The 15218-nt window shown below is 34.8% G+C and overlaps 1 protein-coding gene and 1 pseudogene across 1 annotated transcript; one reads left to right on the top strand and one right to left on the bottom strand.

Annotated features, from left to right (window-relative positions):
- The first annotated feature begins 2354 nt into the window (after nt 1–2354).
- LOC114712525 (probable L-type lectin-domain containing receptor kinase S.7) lies at nt 2355–4732 on the top strand. Its single transcript, XM_028897080.1, is given in 2 exon segments — nt 2355–2926; nt 2928–4732. Coding segments are annotated over 2 exon segments (2034 nt in total). The 3' UTR covers nt 4390–4732.
- Nucleotides 4733–6485: 1753 nt separating this feature from the next.
- On the bottom strand, nt 6486–10799 carry LOC114712526 (poly(A)-specific ribonuclease PARN-like; annotated as a pseudogene).
- Between the last annotated feature and the right edge of the window lie 4419 nt (nt 10800–15218).

Raw genomic sequence — 15218 nt, 5'->3', positions numbered from 1 at the left:
AGATGCACTCAATATTCTAAATTAATTATTAATACATTTAACAGTTGTTAGTAGATCTTAAAGTAATAATTAATTTTTGGTGCAATTTTGTTGGTAGATCCTGAATTATTTTAATGCCAGTGGATACATCAAAAATTACTTTATTAAAAGAATGTTTTAGAATTCTAAATACATTAAAAATCAGTTCAAGATATTGTATGCAACAAAAAAAAAACATAATCTTATCTGACTTGATAAGAAAAGGTAAATATTTATATTAAGTTTTTTATATTAATTATGTCAAGTTTTCTACTCACATATGACTATATATCTGTTTTTTTTATATGGATTTAGAATTTAATATAAATGTTTATATTAAGTTTTTTTTGTATGATTAGAGAATTTAACATAAAAAAATATATAAAAAACTTAATATAAATATTATCGGTAACAAAAATACGTAATGCCTAACAGTTTCCAAAAGCCAAGCCTATTTTGATTTATTTCTTAACCAAATGACGTGTACGAGAGTTGAGACATTAAAACTCCTATAAAAAATTTATATGATATCAGATTTATTTTCTTCTGTTTCTTTTTCTCCTTGTTAGTTTCTATGTGGTCTCATAAAAAGAAAAAAAAACAAATAATTAAAAATTAACAAATAATCTATTATATCCTAGTCTCTATCACGTGGTGAGCCGTTGTATTGCGGAAAAAAGGTCCACGTTCTTGTATGCTATATGTGGCCAGAAAGTATAGAAATGAAATGTAATATAATGAACAATAATACAACGGCTATATGCACCATTTTGGTCTGTGAAATCATAACATCGAACGTTTCACATTTGCATTTTTAAATCTCAGTCAAATCCATTCATGTCCCGCGACGCTAAATTTCAATTAGATTGAGATTCTCTTGTTTTTCCCGGGAAAAAAAAAATTATTTAGGTGGGATCTGCTGGAGAAAAAGAATGTTCCCATACTCTTCTCCTCTTAAGCTTTACATCGATTAAAGAAAAAATTATCTGGAGATTTTTATAGCTTATTTTTATTTAAAATTAGGTTTTTGTAATTTATTTTGTTTAGATTGGATCGTTATAAGCATGCATTATTAAGGGTAAAAGCCATTAATTTTTAATTTATAAAAAATATGGACTTTATAGAATCTCTTTTTATTTCATTTTATACTGTTTTAACACTTACGCGTTTCTATAAATGAAATTCTATAAAATTCATAAATTAAAATTAATAAATCAAACAATAATGGTGCAATCAAACAAAATAAGTGGTCACAAAATTTTAGTTCACCAACGATTAGAAATTTATGTTAAATATTCCAATATTTATGTAATTAAGTTCCAATTCAATGGGGTCTCAAGGTTTAACCTCATTTTAATAAAACTCAAATCTCAAGCATAAAAATAATTCTTCATTCCAAACCGAGCTATAATTAAGTTCGATCGATTGTGAAACGTTCATGTCAATTAAATTTAAATTCTTTAATCACTATTTTTGCGAAAACCTTCCCTCTCAAAAGAATAAACGGTGAAGAAATCATATTGGCCAAAACAATCACAACATTTTTTTCACCAAACAAGAATACAAATTAATGTTAAATATCCCAATTAAATTGTGAAAAAAAAAAACCCTTTTTGAGCAAAATTTGGATGACTAAACTTATCAACGAGTTAGTCAAGATTTATTATCCATTTATTATTCAAGCATACACAACTATATTATAAAAGTACTCCTCCAGTTCTTATTATAAGACCTAATTTGACTTTTTATTTGGTCCTAATTATAAGACCCAATCCATTTTGTCTCTTATATTTATGTATTTTTTTTCAAGATAATCCTTCTAATAATGATAGTTTTAGCCAATATATTTAATTAGCAAGGATATTTTAAGAATGATAACACTTATTTATTATAAATAACCAACTTAACTTACTTCCTTAATCTCCTCAAATAAGTCAATTGGGTCTTATAATTAGGATCGGATGAGTAATTTATAAGAGTAATACTTCATAAATAGGAGTACTACAGGGTACATTCTGGTCAAAATAAACTTCATAAATGCTTTGACCAAAACAGTTCCATAAATGCCACTGTATACAGGCAAGTTGTGGGTCATACTTGTAAATAATGTGAACTTAAAGAGGCATTGAAAAGACCAAAGAGGCCCCACCATCTTCTTAGATTCTCTCATTGCCCAACACAATCATCATTGAATCCATTTTTTAAAATTTGTGGAGGCGCCCTATTTCCAACGGTTGGAATGAAACCCTGCAATTTCCCAGCTTTTTCTTCTTTCAGCTCTTTCATCTTCAATTTCTCTATTCTCTGATAATCAGATTCTTCTTATCAGTTTGGCTATGTGTTCAGGAAGGACCCTTGTTCTGTTCTTTCTCTCCTGCTTCTTGGACCCAACCGGCGTGTTGGCGCAAAACCTCACCTTCGAATTCTCTTCCTTCACGTCTCTTCGGAACGTCACTCTCGTCGGCGATTCCTTTCTCCGGAATGGCGTCGTCGGCCTCACCAGATCGTCCGACGTGCCCACGTCCAGCGCCGGAGCCGTAATCTACAATGACCCCATTTCTCTCTTCGACCCACACTCAAACGCTTCCTCTTCATTCTCAACATCATTCGCTTTCTCTATCACTGACAACCTTAACAATCCTCCTTCTCTCGTGGATGGCTCCTTATCTTTCTTTCTATTTCCCAGCAATCACACTCTTTGGAGCATCGGCGGAAAAGTGGGTCTCCTGAACTCCTCCCAGTTGACCCGATCCAACATCGTTGCCGTCGAATTCGTCCCCAGTGATAATCGCATTGAGTTGGGTTTCAACGGCGTTGCTTCTATCAATGCCACCGGGGATACCATCTCCCAGGGCATTGATCTCAAGAGTGGGGAGTTGATCACAGCTTGGATTGATTACGAGAGTGAAGAGGAAGCTTCAAGTGTTTTTGAGTTATAATAATTCGACTTCAAACTTGAAGCCTGAGAACCCGGTTCTGAATGTTGATGATCTTGACCTCTCTGGGTATATCAAGGAGATAGTGTACGTGGGATTTGCTGCTTCCGCCGAGGGAAGCACTGAGCTTCATCAGCTTGTGAACTGGAGATTCCAGAGTAATGGATCTCTTCCTGCAACACCACCAAAGTTCCATGCTCATAACGTCTCTGGTAGCTGGGTGAGTGCAACCGTGGACATTCATAATAAGTCCTATAATCATTCCAGCAACAAGCATGATAAGAGGCTTGGATTAGGTATAGCCATTGCTGGTCCAGCTTTTTTCTGTGTAGTCTTGGTAAGTTTGGGCTATTTTTCTGTACGCAAATGGAGGAATGGCAGAACATTGAAGAGGGTGAAAACTGATTTAATGTCTTGTCCTAGGGAATTTAGTTACAAAGAATTGAAAGTGGCCACAAAAGGGTTTCACTCGAGTAGGATCATAGGCCAAGGATCATTTGGAACAGTTTATAAAGCCTTGTTTCTACCTTCAGGAGCCATTGCTGCTGTGAAGAGGTCAAGACAATCTCATGATGGCAAAACAGAATTTCTAGCTGAACTGTCCATCATAGCTGGTTTGAGGCACAAGAATTTGGTTCAGCTCCAAGGTTGGTGTGTTGACAAGGGGGAATTGTTGCTTGTGTATGACTTCATGCCCAATGGAAGCTTAGATAAGATGCTCTACCCAGAATCCGAAGGAAGCCAGAACTTGTTGAACTGGTCTCGTAGACTTAATATTGCCATTGGGTTGGCTTCTGTTCTGACTTACCTCCACAAAGAATGTGAAAAAAGAGTCATTCACAGAGACATTAAGACCGGAAACATATTGTTAGACGCAAATTACAACCCAAGGTTGGGGGATTTCGGATTGGCGAAGCTGATGGATCATGACCGAAGCCCAGTTTCAACATTAACAGCAGGAACAATGGGGTATCTGGCGCCTGAGTATCTTCAATATGGAATGGCTACTGAGAAAACTGATGTTTTCAGCTATGGTGTGGTTGTTCTCGAAGTGGCATGTGGGAGGAGGCCAATTGAAAGAGAAGGCCAAAACATGGTCAATTTGGTTGATTGGGTATGGGGTTTTCACTCTCAAGGGAAGATAGTTGAAGCAGCGGATAAAAGATTGAATAGGGAGTTTACAGAGAAAGAGATGAGGAAACTTTTGCTCTTGGGGTTGAGCTGTGCAAACCCAGATAGTGCTGAAAGGCCTTCTATGACCAGGGTTTTGCAGATTCTCAGCAACGATGAACCAGCAAGCACACTTGTTGTGCCAAAGGTGAAACCATGCCTCACCTTCTCTTGTGGCCTACCTTTGAGTCTCGATGAGATTGTTTCAGATAGTGATGTGGAGCCCAGTACTGAGAAATCCTTGTGTGAGATAAGAATTGGCTGAAAAACTAAACGTGGAGTCAATCATTTGATTTCTTGATTTTTGTGGATGATTATTATTCATTAGGGAAGGTCATTGTTTAGGAACTGGAGTTCAAAACTCAATCTATTGAACTTCAATGTCTCGTGTATTATTCACGATGTAGGAGCCTAGTCATATAACGAAACTGACCTTCTTTTTGGGTCATATGATCATATATCCCTCTAAGATTCTCTTATAAAGTGAGCTAGAATTGCTGAAGAGGAGAAGAAACAGGGAGCAAAAATAAAGAGTATGTCTGGATTTTTGTTTGTAAGATCCATTGCCAAGAGTGTATTTGAAACCAAGTCCTGTGTAGCTAAAACTGCGTTTGTGTACAAGTGGTCATTTGGATTTTCTTATAGTTCTCACAACTAATAACTTTTTTTAACAATATTGATTGTTTTCTAATGGTCATATTAGGTTCATGGAACCCTAATGCATCGCATCCCCCCCGGGGGGGGGATCAATGGATTCGATCAAAAAAAGCATCAATGAGTATTGAGTAGCACAACAATCTCTCATTTTAAAAAAAAAAAATCAAGAGGAAAAAAGAGAATGAGGAAAAAAAATCAACACTCATTTGATGTGGAATTTTTTTCTTTTATGCAGTATCTATTATATTTATTTAATTATGGTTCAATAATATATATCTTTTATATTTTCCAAAATAAAGGAAAAATAACTGTTTTTTAATTCCTAAATCATTTTTATTTTGTATTAAATCTATTCTTTCACATTCCATATATTATACCTCCGATGCTAAATATAAAAGTTAGCTTGTAGTGAAGTTTACACTATAAACTAACTCTTATATCTAGGACAAGAGGTAGTGTGTGTGTGTATTCATCAAACAAACCCTTAGTTACCAAAATTAGAGTGATGTGTGAAATGAGTTGATGGAGTAAGAATAATTCCAGTCTTGAATTTCATTACCTCTTAAAATTACCATAAAACTTAAAACCTGGTTGATTAATTTGAAAATATTAAGAAAATTAATAAAGTACTTAATTATAACCTATCCTACATGATTTGTCTAAAAACTTATGTGTATTATAAGATTATATATCAATTTATAAGTGAGTCAAATTAGTTACAAAAGAACAATAAATATAAATATTTTAAAGTAATTTAATTTTTTTTAACTTCTTCAAATTAGTCAATTAAATTTATTAACTTTAAGAGTAACATTTCAATATTGGTATATTGTGAATGACAAAAGGGTTTTGGCAGTTTTGCACCGGCCTTCTGAACTTGACCATGTGACTCTGACTGGAAAACAACAAAAAAGAGGGTTCCCAGGAGCAGAATATGTTGCAACGGCTATATGAGTCAAACTTTTGAACACACTGCTTTCCATTCAAACTTGTATCATTATAAAGCACTAAATGAAATTAGACAGGACACAATGATTGAAAGTGGACCTCCGACAAATAAAGGATTGATCAGTATGCATAACACCCTGAAATGTGCTAGATCATACTCTCGCGCATGTCTTGGATAATTAATCATTACTTGATCATCTGTACATATATTTCGCTAAGTATTATTCTTCTTTTATTAGAGATAATTAATCATTATTTAAAACTTAAGAAAAATGATTTGAATATTTTAAAAAAACAGGTCATTATTTATTATAATTAACGAACTTACTTTACTTTCCTAATCTAATTAAATTAAGTAAATAGATTTTATACTACCTCTGGTCCTGTAAATAAGATCTTATAAATAAACCAGACGTAGTATTAATTACCAATAAGCAATAAAATTATTTATTTTTTCTTTTCAATTCGATAAACGTTTTTTACGTTTCCCCGCCTTAAGTCCTGTTCATCTCAGATTGCTATATATCATCTCAGATTGCTATATCGTCTGATATTAAGAAGCATACCATCCACAGTATACAGATTGATTGCTTTCATGAATTTCCGAACGAGCAATAACACACTAACATATATATTATATGCTGATGGCCTACAAAACGGAGAATCAAGGATATTACAAAGGGCACAATTTGGCTTAAGTTTTTATTTTTGCCATCAACATGAATAAAAAAATTCTTCTTCTTGTTTTTTTTTTTTTAACCTATAATTCAATACCACATAACCGAGATAAAAATTCACATCTACACGTATTTCTATTGAAAAACTCGATAGCAAACACATGAAATAAGTCATCTAAATCTTGTCTCATCATCGCAAATTGGCAGTTTTGATCTGATTCACCTCAGTTGCACAGAAAGATCCCATGAACTCATCATTTGAGACTTGATCATGAGGTACAGCATTTCGTAACTGGTCAAGTGTGGTTGGCTCAGTCTTTTCTACAGTTTCCAGGTCAGCCTTGTGTTCTACTAACTGGGTCTTCCACTTTATACCAGCTGCCTTTGCCTGATCAGCAAACAGAACTTCTGAAAGTGGCGAACCACATATTTCTTTGTAAGTCTCATAAGAAGCAGCGCATGTGTTTCCACCTTTCAAAAGTTTCGCAAGAGGATGCATAGCCGAAAGTGGACTACCTTGTCTCTCTAAGGTTTCCTTCAATGAAAGGAAGTCTGAGACTAGTTCAGTCTTGCTCAGCTGCACAAATACTGCAGTTTCATCCAAGCGGTAGACCGAAACTACAGAAGTTGGACCATAAACTTTGGTTATGCAATCTCTTACTTCACTTGTCTTGAGCTTGAAAGGAAGTCCCCAGATAAGAACTACATTCTCAAACAAAATCTTATGATGTTGTCTCTTGAGGGTATGAACCCCAAAATCTGCAACTTTATCACCAGTATTTAGATCAATAACGTCCCCATGCAACCAATTAAGATAAAGAAGGTTAATGTACTTCCGAATTTTGTCGCTGAGGGCTAAATGTTGTGAAGAGTCATTGAGTTTAAAGTTAACTCCTAAATGACTGCAAAGCTGGGCAAAGACACATCCGGTCATGAAAGCATCATATCCAGCTTCATGCTTGCCTCCAGGGTTCCAGCTAGATGACCTGCAAATGCACATATTATGTTGGTATCATGGGAGCTTCTGCTCACCCTCCACGGAAGAACAAAACAGAAGGTAATACTACTTTATTTTATGTAGAAAAAAATTCAGTTAGTTGTAATCTCATGATATTAACCTAATAAGGCACATCAAATGCTTTATACTCCGTCAATCAGGGTTGGTTTTCTTTTCCTGTTCCCTCAAATTTGTTGTTAGTATTTTCAGTTATACTTCATCCTTTTTATTAGAAATTGGGTGTGCTACCCTGCACGACGTCTACCAATGAACAGTATGAATTTCAGAGGATTATTATTTTGAAAATCTTCATGATATTGGACTTCCCAAGGCCTGATCTTCCTAAATAAGCTAACATGACTAACCAATGGCATTAAAAACCAAGAAAAAGCCACTACTCACCACTTCAATCAGCCAGAGCAAACAAACCCACCCCTGTCCTCATCACAGAGTATCATCTAAATGGGCATAACTATCGTCAGAGGTCTCACTTTGTTATGAAGAAAGTTTGAGGTTGAGAAAGGGAAAACCAGCTCCGTACTCCTTAGAGCAACCAAGCAGCGTGATCACAGTGACTCCAATTTCAAAATTGGATAGTCATGTCAAGGTTCATCCACTTCATTACAAATGGCATCGGAAAGAATTCCCCTCTGCAAAAGCCAACAGCATTTGGGAAGCTGCTCAAGAGGCCTATTCCTCAAGTGAAATCACAACAGCTCTTTCCGAGATAGAGGAATAAGAAATACTTAGACACAGAATGCACAAGTTTCATCACTAATACGAGATCAACTGAGTTCTTGAATTTTTGTTTGCGTGACCAAAAACAGAGACCAATTCTAATGTCTGGTTCAAAGATAGTATTAAAGGTTATAAAATGTCTTATTATACTTACAACTATGAGACCAAATAAATTCCTCAACCTATGGTTCCAACTAAAGAAACAGATGCCATGGTAGCTAATGAATCTTCTGCCACTAATTAGGCAATCGAGAGGACTGATGGGCTCAATCTAGAAGAATAAGAGATGCAAATGCAATGCTGTCACATCCAAGACTTCTTGGGGACCGATGATTTCCTTAGAGGATCTTATTAATGTCCACTTGGCTGTCTCAGCATTGAAAAGAATAATGCCCTTAACGACAAGGCCAAGCATGTGGACATTGAAAGTCCATTCATCAAGAAGAAGCTGAAATTATGAGTCAGAACTTAAACTCCAACAAGGCTTCAAGTGGAAGACATTTTAGGCAAATTGCAAATTACAAATGTATTCTGAGTAAACATGGAGGAATTAAGGTCCAAACTAGGTATAATCAACATATTTTCCCCGACTTGACAAAGAGTGTTGAAATCTCACCACATTAGTTTTCCTCCTTATAGGCATATTACAGTCATTACTCCAGTAATTTAAATACCTTGTCTGTCAGCATTCGTTTTCCTTTCTCTCTTTAATTTCTTGTTATTGTTTTCAGTTTAATTACTTTGTTTCTTCTTGCTTGATTAAAGACATGTTGCCCACTGTCCCATGTATATGCACTCTGTTTCCCTCGATGACTGATATGAATTTCATAGGAACATTTCTTTGAAAAATACTCAGTAAGAAATCAAAAACAGAAAAAAGGAAAACACTCATAAGAGATACAAATGCAATCATAGACGGGAAAATTTTGCTCATAAGAAAGGTTGCAGTACTAAGAAAGAAAGTTGTCAAGTATTACAATCGCTGGAAGATGCCTACAAACATGACTACATGTGTGAAGGTAAAACAATATGCAGGTTTTGGGGATTCATTTAAGAACTCAAAAGTAGAATAATAGAATTCATTTTCATACCCATGATTTGGCATCACCATGTCCCCATCAATGTTCATGACAAAAATAGCAATTTTGAAATACACAGAAAAGCTACACCACCATCTTCTTCATTGTAGGTTTTCTACATACACTAAATGGTATAAGTTAAATAGAACATTACTTAGTCAGGATTCATAAAGAATTGAGAACCAAACCTTAAATCATTCACTTGGACCTCCACTTTCATGGATGACGAAGAAGCTAAGTCACTGCTTTTGAATCCAACAGCTATTTGTGGACACAAAAAGGAAAATACAGAGGCCAGCGATTTCGGAGACCCTTTCATCCTTGTTTGGAGTAAATTATTGCTATTCAAGAGCATTTTGGTGTCAACAACATATGGGAAATACTTGTTAACAGAGGAGACAAATTCTTCAGCAGTCCTTGGAAGAGGACCAATAAATTTGCTGTATACATGAGCAATATCTGTGCCATAGAATGGTATCATCTTAGTAACTCATCAAATAAAAGAACTTGTACAAGGTAGAGAATGACATTGATACCCAAAAAGCAATTGTGACCGACTATCAGCTTCTGTTCAGAGGAAAGGAGGTCAATAACATGGCGGAATCCTACCGCAGCTTGAATCTTCATCTCTACTTCCCTTTGATGCCTGTCTTTCACTTCTTTCTGCATGAGATTAATGTACATTTAAGGACTTAATAAACTGCTATGGCATCATGGAATATTAGTTCACAAGTTCTCTTCTCACCTCTCTCAACATTCATACTCATAAATTAAATGTCAAACCTATACTTATAGAGTATAGACAATCACTTGGAGTATATTTAATTGGTGACCATTGAATGGGATTAAGCTCATATTCCAAGAACATATTATCCATTCAAAATAAAGATGATAAAGGGCTATATATTTTAATCTAAGTAAATCATTTTGTGGTAATCAACAAATATAATGAGCACAGAAAACAATATCCCTATCCATGATGCAGTCATATCCCAATTGTCATTAGCAATATAGAGCACACATTGCATTTCCACAGGGAAAAGAATAATGCCAGTTTTGAGGATTTTATTAACATATTACCAGAAGGGATTTCAGTTCATCCCTTGAGTCTGTATAGACAACCATATGTTGCAAGCCAGAATCCTCACTGTTTACACTGACATAAAAAAGATCTTTGAAATGGCTTCTGACAACCTGCAAAATTTTGAACTCATTCACCATCCATATGTAACCTGCTACTATATCATCAATTCTCAATTCTAGGACAATCATAGATGTTATAACTGAAAGAATCAATCCAAGAACGACAAAGTAAACATATCAGCTTAGGAGGCAAGATTAAACCACCTTACCAACTTAATCAGTTTAAGCTGATGAGATGTGAATCCACAAAGTCTTAGAGCTGGACGCATCTTATAGAAAATGACTTGAAGTTGCTGTTTGAAACTTCTGACAATCTCTGAATTTTGTCTTCCCTTTCTTGCTCCTGAAATAATCCATCACGCCATTCACTGAATTTGTTTTTCATTCGTTCAGTGAACAACACATCTGCGATGCTGACTGATGCTATGTCTTTGACATTTTTATGCCCAGTCTTGAATCTTCATCTAACCACTCATCATCATTACTTGAATTCAAGCACCTTATAGCTTCACTTTCTTGTTCTCTGGATAAATAAGATATTCCTGACATTATCCAAGGGTACAAATTCTCAAACTACAAGTATATAAGAACTTGAGATGACGTTTGTATCGACAGACCAAATGCCACACTATTTACAGACTCTCATTGAAACATCGGCCATCTACTAAAATCCAGTTGCTGAAATTATGGGCAGGATTATGGGTATTTATTTCCCTAAATGACCCAAAATGTTTCCAGCTTGCCGATCCAAAACCTTCAGTTTATGGACCATTTTTCTCAGAACAATGAAAGCATTCAAATTACATGCACCCTATAGTAAGGTTTCCACATCTTTACTTTCCCAAGCAAAGAAATTTTTAGAGATTAGAATAAGAGTACCTTCACATAGCTTTGAATGGGTCATTGGCAGAAATAAATTATCCAAACCAATATAATTACAAGCTTGCCACCAAAGGCAACCACAGCAAAGAGAAGGGAAAGTAGTAAGCCCACCTTCATGTATGCATGCATTAAAATCAAACTGGTATTTAGCCAAAAAATCAATTGAAGATGTCTGGCAGAGAAACTCATTACGAGGACCCAAGCCCGCAAGCTCTTCACGTGGAAAAACATAAAAATTGTACCTGTCAAAAAGCATTTTCTTAATCTGAACAGAAGCCATATAATCCCATTCATACAAAGAAAATAAATTAAAATACTAGAAGAACTGTATTCCACAAATGAAGCACATGGAAAGCTTCTTAAAGCAGATGCCTCACGTTGTAATAGAGAGAACCCAATGGTTATGCTGATCATGGAAAAGTGAGCGTGTGTGGCCTGTAACAGAATAGATTAGAAGGACTAAAGGGATTGACTAACAGTGAGAAAGTTAGTTAAGGGCCGTTAGGATTGGAGCAGGGTATGCATACTGCACACCGTACTCCTAATGACTTGAATGAGAATATTTCCCTTTCCCGCGTCTGATGTCACTTGTAGCTAAGGGAAGACAAATAACTTCTTAAAAGAAGCTCATTTCTATTACTTGGAGGTTGAAAAATTACACAAACATATTCAAAATTCCCCTCCACTTAGCTTACAATTATGTTTTTCGATAACAGCCGTAGTTTCGCCGTCAATGCGAGGCCATGAGCTAACTTCCATGCATCAAATGCCCTACTTTTTGTTACATTTGATAGAATTTTCTCAGATACAAGGAAATGGCAAGGAAAAAATAGCGAAAAACGACACTCACGGATAAGCGACGAACAACTGACTGGCAGAATCCCAGCGGAAGGGACACACGCCAAACTGTACGACGGCGAAACTTATCCGCAGAATCCTTGACCTTGAGGTAGCGTATCGACGAGCGGTCGAACTCGAAGGACTCCCGCCATGGGGCGCTGGTGATTCCGGTCATTTCAAGATCAATGGCAACGAAGTCCGAAGCTCGCACATGGTGACGAAGCTCAGCAATCGAGGCTTCAAAGTTTGATTTGGTGACTGTTTTCAGAGGGAACGCCGGTCCCGATTGAGGTAGTGAAGCAGAGGACGCGGAGCTGAAGGCGCGCGCGATGGCCAACCGGTAACTCTCCGAGCCTTCATCGTCAGTTATGCATTTTGGTGGAACTTGGGTTGGGCGTCTTGCAGGTTTTGGGGAGCATCGAGTTATGCCCCTCGCCCCCTCTCTTCATAATTTCAGAATATTAGACTAGAAAAAGTTAAATTTAATATCAAAAAGGGTGGGGGGTAATTGCAGTGAACTCGCGTGCTCCTTCAAAATTAACTTTTTTGGGTAGTTTTTAACTTTTTTTTTAAAATTAAACTCATTAAAATTTTTAATCGCATTATTTTCCTTCCATTTTTCTTGTACCCAGACGACTTTAAAATTGCTGGCAGAAGAGAAAGGAAAATCAAGCTCTTCACTAGAAAACCCTTCATCGCATCTCACTACTCTAGATGTTTAACATTGTTAAAAATTGAATATTATTATGTTAACTATGATTTTTTTTTTTTTATAACCCAAAGTCTTTCCACGTCATTTTAACTTTGGAATTAATCTTTAGTGAGTCAAAAATATTAAGATAAAAGTCCTCCTAGCGAATATATTTCACAGGATTCAAATTTTTCTTCTCTTTATAGAGTGATTATTATCTCAATCAATAGCTTATTAGTAATTATGATCATATTTTTAATTAGGCTCACCATGATTTTTACCTTGCTGTTGATCATTAGTTGTTGTACTAGTTGATGTATTCTTATAACTCAGCTGCTAATTAGAGAGGTTGTAGTATATGGTTGTGTCTGATAAGTTTAGGCTCAGTTCAGTTGTGTATTTTTCTATTAGTTGGTGCCTAGTGTGTAAGGTCTCTTGTGTGTTCTATATTTCTATAGTATTTTTAGGTTGAACTAACATTTTATTAGTAGCAACTTTTATATAGAGCACATAGGGGTTGGCAAGCCCCTACAGTTATTTAAAAAGTGTTTTTATACAAGTCAAGACAAGCTAATCCTATTACTTAGGTTTCTTGCTAGGTTTTTGTCTGTTTAATTGTATTTAAAGCTACATTTATAAACATTCTTTAAGCTCATAGATACGTTCAGACTTCAGTGAATTTCCTGACGCAACTCATTTTAATTACCCTTTTTGTTAGTTTTAACCGTAAATTTATGTCCATTTTCTCTTGAAAGATTTTATCAAGAACTGGGTTTATAGACACAATTTCTTCGCACATTATATTTACTTTTTGGCCACCACAACATTCTCAGAAGGAGTCATCCTTATCATAAATTATTGAGAAAAAGCTTGGTGGCCAACAAGAATATGAAAATGCTTCGAAGAAATTGACTGGAAAACTAAGTTTTCTATTACTAATATACAAGTTAGTTGGAGGTTGAATTAGATTTTAAATATAAGACTTAATCTATTTTGTCTGTCACTCCTCACAAAATATCTTATTAATTGTAAGAGATTCCCACCAAAAAATAATTTTAATAATCTAACACGCGTGATTAAAGAGGATGGTTTAGGGAGATGAATATGCATTTGTGACAAATAATTAATTTAACTGATTTTTTTAATATTTTCAAATTAATTATTTAACTCTTATATTAAAAAAAGAAGGTAGTGTTTAGCATAATTAAGTCGGCATGATTAAATGACTATGCAAGTTCCTTGCAGCTCATACCAACTATTGTCTCTGATTTGTATTAGATGTTGGACATGAACTCCAACCTTGTCACTTTATTTGGCCTATACTGGCTTTGATGCTTTGAATATAAAATTTACAATGAAAAACCTAAAATGTTGTTCTCAGAGTTCAACATGACTTTATTTTTATTTGGTATCAGGACTTGATTTTATTAAGAACAAGTGGAGGAAAATGACCCGTGAACAAGAAATGTTATTTTTGAGAGTATATATAATACACCTCTAGAGATCTTTATATATTACAAACTAATACATATGGAGTGGCATAACTAGGCTGATTTCAAATAATTTAAACATTTATAGGAGCGGACTAAACAACTAATTAATGACTGCCGTGTAAGCTTAGTTTTATGGTGGAACTTAATGTTCGTATACCCCAAACTTTCGAAGCTCCTCTGAAAGCATGAGCAACTCTGTGTGATAGAAACATTAAATAAATGAAGGATTAATATGATATTTAGTATCTTAAATTTGACCTCATTTTAATTTTAGTTCTTGATATTTGAAACAAGTAATTTTGATTATTGGAATTTAACTTCATTTTAATTTTGATCCATGAAATTTGAAACCAGTTCCCTAAAATAAATCTGACTTTTATTTTGGTCTGCCCACAAAATTTCTTAATTTTTATCCTTGCAATAGTGTTTTTCCCCCTAAATAAAAATTAAAACTAAAATGAAGTCAAATTTCAAATATCAAAAACTTTGTTTTCAAATCCATAGACTAAACTAAAATAAAGTCAAATTATTGGAACTAAAGATAGTGTTAACCCATAAATCAATCTCTCCCTCCGCCTCCCTCTCTCTCCACACATATATAGCATTAAGCTTGAGGTGCAACAACAATATACAATGTATTGTTTATTGTATTACTTCTAGTTTTTAATATAAAAATAATTGACTAATTTAAGTAGATTAAAAAAATTAGTAAGTAGTTATTTGTAATAATTAGGTATTGTCCTTTTTAAAATACTCTTGCTACTATTATTTAATATTGGCTAGAATTACTTTTGATAAAACTTTTAACATATACAACTACACAAGGTCTATTTTAGGAAAAATTTTCATATCAAATTAGTTCTTCTATCAAAAATCGTAGAGTATATTATTTTAGAATAAAACTGTTTCACGCTTTATGAGATATATACATATATATATTGTTCGCTGC

This window comes from Neltuma alba, unplaced genomic scaffold, assembly GCF_004799145.2.
Source record: "Neltuma alba isolate B1F8T4 unplaced genomic scaffold, ASM479914v2 tig00011370_pilon, whole genome shotgun sequence".
Lineage (NCBI taxonomy): Eukaryota > Viridiplantae > Streptophyta > Magnoliopsida > Fabales > Fabaceae > Neltuma > Neltuma alba.
Note: the sequence above shows the minus strand (reverse complement) of the source record. Positions and strands in the feature narration are given on the sequence as shown.